The sequence below is a fragment of the Benincasa hispida genome, chromosome 9, assembly GCF_027475165.1.
Source record: "Benincasa hispida cultivar pf3 chromosome 9, pf3_genome.v1.1, whole genome shotgun sequence".
Taxonomy (NCBI): Eukaryota; Viridiplantae; Streptophyta; class Magnoliopsida; order Cucurbitales; family Cucurbitaceae; genus Benincasa; species Benincasa hispida.
This window is the reverse complement of record NC_143486.1, coordinates 23,340,352-23,351,758: the sequence shown is the minus strand read 5'-3', so window position 1 is coordinate 23,351,758 and position 11,407 is coordinate 23,340,352. Positions and strand designations below refer to the sequence as shown.

Below are 11,407 nucleotides of genomic sequence, written 5' to 3'. Positions count from 1 at the left end.
CCTCGAAATTTGCAAAATTACCCTTACGTCCGTACAACGCGGGAAAAGAGGGGTAGAGAGAGAGGAGGCTTTGATTGAGATGTAACGTGTGGGCTTTTTCGTAATATAATTAAAAATTAATTATCATGAAATGTATAATAATAATAATAATAGTAATAATATCAATAATCGTTTTTTTTTTTTTTTTTTTGTTTTGTTTTTAATTTGGAGTCTCATTTATTGGAATAATAATAGTTTTTCTTTTTTATTCGCCTTGAATATCCGGTCTTATAAAGAGATGACAAAATTATATAATAGGGTGGCGCCTTGATTTTTCTTTTTAAAGTATTATGAATGTGGTTATATTTTATTTACTTTTCCCCCCTTAAATGTATGAATTAATGGAACGGTTTTTTTTTTAAGTGAAAAATATTTTAGCGTTTGAGCAAGAAATCGGTTATTATAATTAGATTATAATAATTTGTGTCTGGAGTGTAGATTATTTAGTTTGAATTATGATAACATGTGTTTGAGGTATAAATTATTTAAATTTAACAATGAAATAATAAACACCGTAACAAATAATAATAAAAAATGATAAAGATAAAATAGTAAAACACTTAGCAAATGAAAATTTTAAAATAGTATTAACTATAACTGATATGAAGAATATAAAATTGTATTTACAAGCGGTGGTTAAAAGATGATTATTATAGTTTTAGGATAGTATTTGCCTCAAACACACTCTTGTTAACTTTTGGAATCTTTGACTTTGAGGTCGAAATTTAAATTTTATATTAATAGAGCTACGTTAATTACTATCTATAAATAAATACTTATTTGTCTTGTTTGTTTATTTATAATTTATCTCATGCGGAATACTTTTTAATTTGGTGTTTCCTCAGATTTTAAACATCGATCAATAGTAGATTTGAATTTTCTCTTTTCCACTTTTTTGATTTATATCTTATTGTGTACTTTTATTTTTATGTAATCTTAAATCTGGTTATTAGACCTTTGTTATTTTGTTATTTTTATCCTCACTATCATTAAAAATAAAAAAATAAAAAAAATCATAAAATGCATTCCTCCTATTTTCTTGGAAGAATTTTCATATCTAAAGCAACTTTGAACTATTTTTTTTAAAACGCTTTTAAAAACAATAAAAATTATTTTTCTAAAGCTGATCAAATGAGTATCTAACAAATACATATTTTATATTAATTCTTTTAAGACTATTACATCACAAACAAAAAAAAGTGAAGTTTCAAAGTCATCACCTTTTGAGAAAATACAAATATCTTAACTATTAAGCTATATTTAGTCCGTTACTATTTCTTCTCTATAAAATCATATTCTAAAAAAAGTGATATAAAATAATAAAAATTTTGACAAAAATAAGTTGAAGGAAGTAAAAAAAAGACAAACATGAGCATAGTTCAATTCATATAAAATATGTGGTTGGAGAAGATTAAATTTTTATCTCACATATTAATGTTATTAAACTAAAAAAAAAAAAATGGCACAAGGAAAGGTAAAAACTTAAGAACATTAGTGTGATTCAAAATATATCTGTATTTGGAAAAAAATGAGTTCATATGTTATAATAACTCCAATATTGTTGTTATTATTATTATAATATAAATATTTAATGAAGTGATGATCAATCAGCATGAATCGTTGAACGAAACAGTCAATCCACATGATTGGACGGTCCTGATGTCATCATACCAGAGTTCACATCAAATCATCTTATTTTTCTTTTTATTAATTTTTTATTTAAAAATATTTAATTAAAAAAATAAAGAAAATTAGAAATATAAAATAAAATTTCTCTGTTTATCGTGTGTGGTCCCCACATCATCTTTGCTCTATCTCTCAGATCCAGCCGTGCAATCGGAATCATTAGATTCCTTCCCTTCGCACACTCGACTCCTCCTTTTGGTACGTCAACGTAACACTTTATCAAAACCCATTCTTCTCGTCCCGATATCTCTCCATCTATTCAAAATATCGTCTCTTTAAAATATCGCGCGATAACCGCACCAATTTTCCTGCGGCCACTCCTTTTCCGCCACCGGATAAGATTTCTGACAAATTCGACGGTCTGATTCTCCTTCTTAACACGTGGCTTTCTCTGCTTCGTTGATGAATATCTCCCCCCACCCTGCCCCACAAAACTACCCCGGTACTATTTAACCCTGGTTAAACTCTTTACCTCACTAGCTCACTATTTAATTTTAAAAACACAAAAAGAAAAAAGAAAAAAAGAAAAAAGAAAATAAAGAAAAGAAAAGGAAAAAAAAAAGACCTTATCCTCTATCTCTCTTCCCTTCTCTCCTGCTTCTCTGTTTTCCTCTGGTTCTCTCTCTAATTCTCTTTGAAGCTCGTCAATGGCGTCTCAGATCTAAGGCTTTGTTATTATTTGTTCTTGGAATTTCGTGGAGAGTTTTGAGGAAGCTTGGACTGGTTTAGAGGGTTGCGACATTTTTGGGGGTGAAGAAAGGGGAAGGAAAATTAGGGCAAAGATTTGTTGGTTGTGATATGCTGAGAATGGCGAGTACGTTTCCAGAGGATGTGTTGGAGCATGTGTTTTCGTTTATACAGTGTCATAAAGATAGGAACTCGATTTCCATGGTGTGTAAGTCGTGGTATGAGATTGAGAGGTGGTGTAGGAAGAGGGTTTTTGTTGGGAACTGCTATGCGGTGAGTCCTCAGATTGTAATCAGGCGGTTTCCGGATGTGAGATCTCTGGAGTTGAAAGGGAAGCCGCACTTTGCGGATTTTAGTTTGGTTCCGGATGGTTGGGGTGGGTATGTTTATCCGTGGATCCTGGCTATGGCTTCTGCTTATCCTTTGCTGGAGGAGATCAGGTTGAAGAGAATGGTGGTTACGGATGAGAGTTTGGAGCTCATTTCCAAGTCTTTTAAGAATTTTAAGGTTCTTGTGTTGATGACTTGTGAAGGATTCAGTACTGATGGGCTTGCGGCAATTGCTGCCAATTGCAGGTTTGTGGATTTTAGGATTTATTTGTTTGTTTGTTTTTTTTTTTTAATTCCATTTTGAGGGTTTTTGTTCGTTAAGCTACTTGTTAAAGGATGTTGAAGTGAACATTGTGAATGAGAGAGAGCTCGAAGTTTTGAGGCAGTTGAATCCTTGATTTTTGTTGTTTGTTGTTTGTCTTTGTATTTCCAGTTTGCTTTTGTTGTATTCTCTTCTGCTTTGTACAGAATTTCACTTGTCACCCAGGAAAGTGTTCTTTCGTTATGTTATTTTGGGTTGGATGAACAACTACCGTTGGAATGAGCTTAGCTGAGCTCAAGTTAAGCTCACTGGGAATGATGGCTTCTTCTATTCGTGGTAGGTCTGGAATGCCTTCGACGAGTAGATTTAGTCGTTTCACCTTTTTGTTCTTTCCATTTTTATGGGGGTTGAGGTGGGGTTTTGGAGGAAATTCTGTTGCTTTCTTCCTGCTTTGGATCCATCGGTCTGGTTCACTTCTCCGTTCTTTTTCCCAAATCACGACCCTATTTGGTTTTGATATTCAGTTATGGTTAACAATGTTATAAATCTGATCTAGTTTGCTTTTGGCTTCCTTGAACTTAAATTTTGCTTTGGACTTCAGATTTTTTCTTCTTGAAGATCTGAGACTAATAATTTGATATTCTAGTTTGTTTCTTCATGCTCAATTCTAGAATTTGGCTGCATTGTGTGTCTAAGGTAGTTTTTGTGAATCTTTGAGCTTATATTTTGTAGATTTTGAAAATAAAAATCACATCTATTCTTGGGGCTTAGAAATTCGTTGGTTCTTAGAGAGTGCTATATGTGAAGTGAAAGATTTTGATAGTGGTCAATGTTTGGACTGGGAAGTTGTTTAGCTAGTGCTTGTTGCATAGTGGTTGTGGAAGGTAGCACCTTGGATAAGGTTTTTGGTGTTTTTCATGTTCTCTTCATCTTTGAAGGGAGTGGGTCATGCTTATGTGTAAATGTGGTTTTCCTTAAGCTTTTGATGGATCTATTCTTTGTTTTGATATGGCTCGTTATTGGCTGATCCAGGAATTTGAAAGTGTTGGATTTACGAGAGAGTGATGTGGAAGATCTGAATGGGCATTGGCTCAGCCATTTTCCTGATACGTATACGTCATTGGTGTCCCTCAATATTGCCTGTTTGGGGTCTGAGGTGAGTGTTTCTGCATTGGAGCGTCTCGTGGATAGGTGTCCAAACTTGCGGACACTGCGACTCAATCGTCCAGTTCCCCTTGATAGGCATGCCAACCTACTTTGTCGTGCACCTCAGCTGGTTGAGTTTGGTGCTGGATGCTACACAGCTGACTTGAGATCTGAAGTTTTTTCTAGCTTAACTGGGGCATTTACAAACTGCACAGAATTGAAGAGTCTATCGGGATTTTGGGATGTGGTCCCTGCATACCTTCCTTCCGTTTATCCAACTTGCTCTAGGCTAACATCCTTAAACCTAAGCTATGCTACAATTCAATGTGACGATCTTACCAAGCTTGTCACTCAATGTTATAATTTGCAGAAACTTTGGGTATTTCTTTGTTCTTTTTCCTTTCTTTCTCCTTTTAATTATGCAGTTCCCTTCGGCCTGGTGCCTATGTTTATCTTCAATCTTTATCATGGCCTAAGTTCATGATGCATTGTAACTGCAGGTGCTGGATTACATTGAAGATTCCGGCCTTGAAGCCGTTGCAGATACCTGCAAGGATCTTCGAGAATTAAGAGTGTTTCCATCCGAACTGTATGGGCCAGAACCAAATGTGTCTTTGACAGAACAAGGACTTGTCTCTGTTTCTGAAGGTTGCCCAAAGCTCCAATCTGTTCTATATTTTTGTCGTCAAATGACAAATGCTGCCTTAGTGACCATCGCCAGGAATCGTCCAAACATGACCCGATTTCGTCTATGTATTATGGAGCCACGGACTCCCGATTACCTCACAGAGCAGCCACTTGATGTAGGCTTTGGTGCCATTGTTGAGTATTGCAAAGATCTCCAGCGCTTTTCCCTCTCTGGGCTTCTTACAGATCGATGTTTTGAATATATAGGGACTTACGGCAAGAAGCTAGAGATGTTATCTGTGGCATTTGCAGGCAATAGTGATTTAGGTCTTCATCATGTGTTGTCTGGATGTGATAGTCTTCGCAAGCTGGAGATCAGGGACTGTCCTTTTGGTGATAAAGCTCTTTTGGCCAATGCTGCAAAGCTCGAGACAATGCGATCCCTTTGGATGTCTTCTTGCTCAGTGAGTTTTGGAGCATGCAAATTGTTAGCTCAGAAGTTTCCCCAACTCAATGTCGAAGTTATAGATGAGAGGGGTCCCCCAAATACAAGGCCTGAAAGTTGTCCCGTGGAGAGACTTTACATATACCGAAGTGTCACTGGGCGTCGGTTAGATATGCCTGGTTTTGTGTGGACAATGGACGGAGATGCTCCTCTAAGGCTTACTTGATACAACTCTCCGACACCCGGGATCAAAACCTAGTAGGTGATGGCTCACATAATGGGAATGGAGATGATAGTAGGTACATGCCCCTCATGCTATTTACTACTACTATCCTAATGTAGCTCTGTGTCAATAACATAATTTGCAGCTCTAATTTAAAATGGAGTGAGGTACATTTTACAGAGGCAGAGGGAACTCCATTGCCATTCATTTTATACTTTGGCTGAGCTGTGGCCGGGGATGGATAGACAAGCATTTAGTGATCAAAATAAAGATAGCAAAGTTTCTTATTCCTTTTCTTCATTGTACTGTACCCAAACGGATTTATGGTGAATTTGCAAGTCACCCTGTATACTATGGGCAGAATCTTTTGCTTGTATGTTAATCATTAGACATTCATTTCAGATTTCAACTGAACTTAGTTCTTGTCCTCTAATTCCATTCCTGATTTCCCATTGCCTTATCATTCATTATTCTGTAATCCACTGGTAGATTAGATTACAAGGAGAAATATAGCCAAGAGAATTGAAACTCTAGCTACTGACTGACTGACTTCAGACTACCTATTGGTAAATTCTTCCATTTAGAGATTTCATAAGGTGACATGAGATGGTTTATAGATTAAAAAGCATATAGAATGAGTTCTGTTGAGACTTTGGAATCTGTTTCAAGAGGAGGGAGAAGCAAGAAAAGGAATCCTTGTTTACTGTGTAGAAAGAGGAAAGAGAAAGAGGAGAGAGAGAAGGCCCTTCTCGACTGTCGAGCTAGGCAGTAGATTGAAAGCTTTTTTTATTTTTTTTTCCTTTTTCCCTCCATTCTTTTGTTGATGGGTTTTCTATATTTAGTAGCCAGAAGCCAAAACACCTGAAGGAGATAACCAAAACAAAAGAAATTGAGAGTATTTAAAGACCTTATTTCTTGTTAAAAGCTTATTAATTGGGCACAGCCTGACTTGCAGAGAGGAAAGCGAAAGAAGAGAGAGAAAATGCTTTGATGAGATGAGGCAGAGCGAAAGTAACTCAACAGAGGCAGGCAGAAGAGGCAGAAGAGAGCAGATTTTTGAAATTGTGAGGGAAAAAGAAAAAGTTAAAGGGAAAAGGAAAAAAGGAGGTCAAAGAGACGAATCTGTTTCTGTGAAAAAGTGGGTTTGTGGTTTGTCAATTTGCAGACAGATTTATTGGTTGATGATGCCCACACGTTGTTGCTCTTCTTCAATTTTCCATTATTTTTCTTTTTTATATTTATTTATTTCCTTTTTTTTTTTTTTTTTTTTTTTTTTTTTTTTAATTTTAATATAGTCATTATACCTTTCTTTTATCCTTTCTAAATGATTATATTAGTGTTCTCTAAAAGACACATATGAATATGCATTAATATTATTGTTTATTAGGTTAAGTTGTAAATCTAGGTATCCCTTTTCCTCTGGTTTTGTTTAGTTATTCAATTTTGAATCTTGTGGTAATTTAGATCTATTTCGTTTTTTATTTTTGTTTTTATTTTTAAAAATTAAATCTATGAACACTACTACTTCCAAAATTCTTCTTTTGTTATCAATTTTTTACCAATGATTTAAAAAATCAAGTTAAATTTGAAGAACTAAAAAAATGTAGTTTTCAAAAAGTTGTTTTTGTTTTTGGAATTTGACTAGGAATTCAATCATTGTACTTAAAAGAAATATGCAAATAATGGTTAGAATTGTAGATGATATAGGTTTGATTTTCGAAAACAAAAACAAATAACAAAATGATTACCAAATGAGGTTTTAATTTTTGAAAATTAAGTCTATAGACTTTACTTCTACATTGAAATTTTTTCATTTATTATCTACTTTTTATCAATGGTTTAAGAAACTAACCTTATTTAAAAAACTAAAAAGTATTTTAAAATTTTGTTTCTATTTTTAGAATTTGGTTATGAATTCAACCATTATATTTAAAGATGTAAATTATGGTAAAGAAATGGGAGGAAATAGACTTAATTTTGAAAGACAAAAAACAAAAAATGAAAGGGTAACCAAATGAGATCTAATTTTAAACTTTTGATTTTGGTTGATTTCAAGTTTTTGGTGCAAATAATTTCATTTGATTTTACAATTAGGCATAACGTTTGATAACACAAGAAGGATCGAAGGATGAAGGCAAGAAAAAAAAGGGGAATTGGATCGTACGACAAATTTTTAGGTTTGGTTTTGAAAAATGGCAAAATTGACAAATAATAAGATTTATGGCAACTCACATGACATGCACATAACCGCGAATTTTCAAATCCCTATTTTACCCCTGTATGGTAAATAATTTTTGTTATTGATGAAAATACAAATATAGGGTAAGTATAGAATCGGATAATTGCCGACTCCTTAGTTCTCCATTTTCCCTCTAATTGATTCATTAGAAAAAAAAAAAACAAAAATAATCATCTTCCTAAAAATAACTGTCCTTCCCAATTTTTCTCACCTAGTTAACATTTCAATGCATATTTTATTATTAGTTTAGATTTTATTTAACATTCTTCGAATTAGTCTCACTTGAACTAAATATACATATTTTTCTAACAAATTTATATTTTAAATATTCATATATTATCAAATTTCATTTTTTTCAAATGTTTGGATTGTTTTTAATTATTTTATACATATTTTTAATAAATTAACTGGACATTTTTCCATATTTTTTAAGATTTAAATTGTTTTGTATATGGTATTAAATTCAACTATACATATTTTATATTTAGTCACTATTTTGATCTCATTTTATATTATTATATTACCGTTGTTAATGCTTTGAAATACATCTTTGGTTATTTTACATTTCATTATCTAAAATTCATGTATTTGTTATTGACGCATAAATAAGATTGAATTTACAAAAATGTTTCATTTTCTTCTTAATTTCAATTTTTTTTCCATCCTCATCTTTTGAATTTACCAAACGGTTCTGTCCATTGATCCATCGATTTTTCTATTTTCCTCTTCATCTATTTTCGTATGACGATTCAATCTTCTTTTAATTCATTATTATAATCAATTTTCTTTGTTTTTCGACAAAAGAAGATAAAATCTTTCCGAGAGAATCAAAATTAGACACTACACTAAGTTGAAACTTCCATAGTTGCGTTGGTTTAACTTTTTGTTACCGGATTTAATTTTATCTAATTTTTTTTTATTTGTTTAAACACATTGTTATCAAATTCCAAATGTAACAGGAAGTTAAACTTATTTTTAGTTTGTCTTCGACGGGATCTAGAAATTAACTAATATACATTTTCACATATAGTGTAACTATAACATGAAGTTGAGATTAACTAACTTACATCTACACATACAGGATAATTGTAATATGAAGTTATGCAATTTTAATCATCATTTTTCGTATTTCCTAATTTAATTTAGAGATTCTCCTTGATTTTTCTGATTTTTTTTTAACAATATCCATTTGAATATATCTTTTGTTTTCTGATTCTGTTTTATTTTATTATTTTATTATTTGTTTATATGTTTTGTTAGCATATTCCATAGGTTTTTTCTTTTTTTCTTTATTTTCTTTATATATATATATATATATATTACTGCTATTTATATAGTTTATACTTTTTAGAATGTAATCTAGTGATGTAACAATATATCATTGGTATATAAAACATAGAAAAATTATTTCAAATGGTAAAACTGTTAAAAATATTTACAAGATATAGAAAAATTTTAGAACTATTAATGATAGACATTGATAAACATTGATAGACTTCTATTAGTGTCTATCAATGTTATTGATAAACATTAATAAAAGTTTATCAGTGTCTATCAGCATCTATCATTGATAGTTCTAAAATTTTGCTATATATATATTTTAAAATATTGGTTCATTTTTTTATATTTAAAAACAACCCTAAAACATATTTATATACCTATTTATTATCTTAATAAGATTTGTTCTCCATTGTTTCATTAATTAAAAAAAAAAAAAAAATTGAACCCTCATTTCCAAGTTCCAATATATTTTTACTTTTTTGTGGAAAAAAATATCTAAGCACTCACCTTCTTACATATATATATATATTAAAAAACACTAATTCTACTTTACTTCCCTCTCATCTCACCCTTCTCATTCTCTCTTTCTTATTTCCCATTTGCAACAAGCCTATAGCCATAACATCTTTACAACCACTTATTTAAAATTGATGCCAACGTACCCTCCTTGCCACAGCCGCATCTTAGGTCTTCTCTTTTAGAACATTCCATTCTTTCTTCTCTCACAATCACCATCTCTGCTACATTTCGGCTTACATGACCATCAAGTCTTCTTTTGTTCATCACCAATTGGTTCTCTAAGCAGCCACATGCCATCACCTGTGAACATCATACTGCAGGCACACCATCGTGGTCGTCCAACGAAGAAGCAGCCGCCAATTGGTTGTCGGTAAGGACCATATTGACTGTTTTTTGGATTTTGGAACCCTTTCTAAGATTTTTGCCATGTCATTTGTTTTTAGCTAGTTTTTGGTTGAAATTGTAATTTTTTTTCTTCTAGCATATTTAAATAGAGTGTATTTGTGGTTTTCAAGTTTTTTTTTGAAGCATTGTCTATTTGTACTTACTTTGTTAGTCTTTGAAGTAGTTTGTTCCTTTCCTAATTAGTATTTTCTATTATTTAAATTTATTTTACTATTTTTACAATTTTAAAACCTTTTTGTCATTTTTCCAAATGAAACTTTAAAATATGTTATTTCTCTTATTAACTAAAAAAATAAAAATAAAAAAATAAAATTTGATCCATAAACTTGCTAGGCTATATGGATTTTGCCCGTAATTTGTTTAAATAAGATAAGTTTGAGCAATATATAAATTAATCATGGAATAACTTGGTCGTATTTCATAATTTTGAAGAATTTTTTTTTTAGCTCCAATCCCCTTTTTCCTAAAGTTCTATCAATTTTATATTGTGAATGTGTTTTATAATTTGATGAAATTAAAAGCTTAGGATTAAAATGGATGTATTATGTAATTTTAGATTGTCCAACTTAAATTTATCCAGATAACTTGCTAACAGTTTTTTTAACTGGAATAATTGGTTATAATCAAAATTGAAAATTTTTGCAACAAGCAATAGAAGTTTTTATTCCATGACTAAAGAAAGTGAACAACAATGACTTGCTATTTATTATTGCTTTGGAATAACTTACTTTAATAGGCTTCAAACTTTTTCTCAATTGAAAAGCTGCATGAACAAGAATTCTTCTTCATGATAAATGTTGATGTCAGCTGCACGGAAAAATACACCAAATCTTTACGTAACAACAAAGAAAAGATCCGCACATAATGCTTAAGGTAGAAAGTATAATTGTGCAGCAAGTGAAGAGTTTTAAGTATCAAAATAGACTTAATTTATCTGGAGTCGTAATGATGTATTTATAGTGAAATCCTAACTTAGAACATTCATCTCAGAATTTCCGAGTCATATTAGATTAACTCTCAAGCTAAATGGGCTAGGGCATGCATTTATCATTTCTTCATAAAATTTGGAGGTTTGGCCTTAGCCACGGATGTTGGTTTGGGCTTTTAACCCAAACTTTTTTTTTTTCTTAAGGTGGATAGGCTGTAGTACGTTTAGTTCACCACAACGGAGAGGATTACTTCAGCCTCATCCCTGGTCGAGATTGAGATCGAGGGAGTTGGTTTGGTCTTTTGACCAAAACTATCTTTGTCTAAGGCCCAAATAGACCATAGTTCGCTCCATTCAACAAATGACAAAGGTCGGCCTTGATCTCATCCTTGGCCAAGGTCGAGGCCAACTGGGCTACTTTGGCCCAAAACCAAACTAGCATTTTTTCTTAAGCCTATCCTAGTCTCTTGATTTGGTTCTTAGGGTGTTCAAAAAAATCAATTACCCAAAAAAAATGATCAACCAATCCAACCCATACTGTTTAGATTGTGTTGGATTCAAATAAATAAAAAATTTATGGGTTGAGTTGAT

General features: G+C 32.1%; 1 protein-coding gene across 4 annotated transcripts; it reads left to right on the top strand.

The window, feature by feature from the left end:
- The first annotated feature begins 2,203 nt into the window (after positions 1-2,203).
- GRH1 (GRR1-like protein 1) lies at positions 2,204-6,835 on the top strand. Of its 4 annotated transcripts, none has more exons than XR_005479444.2 (4): positions 2,204-2,987; positions 4,036-4,528; positions 4,650-5,520; positions 6,400-6,835. XR_005479444.2 is itself a non-coding variant. In XM_039020798.2 (3 exons), exons 1-3 carry the CDS (start codon positions 2,524-2,526, stop codon positions 5,445-5,447), a joined length of 1,755 nt encoding a protein of 584 aa, XP_038876726.1. In that variant the 5' UTR covers positions 2,204-2,523; the 3' UTR covers positions 5,448-5,877. The 4 variants fall into 4 exon arrangements, 1 of the variants encoding a protein (XP_038876726.1); XR_005479446.2 differs by having other exon boundaries at positions 6,388-6,526; XR_005479445.2 differs by lacking the exon at positions 6,400-6,835 and adding an exon at positions 5,625-5,877.
- Positions 6,836-11,407: the final 4,572 nt, after the last annotated feature.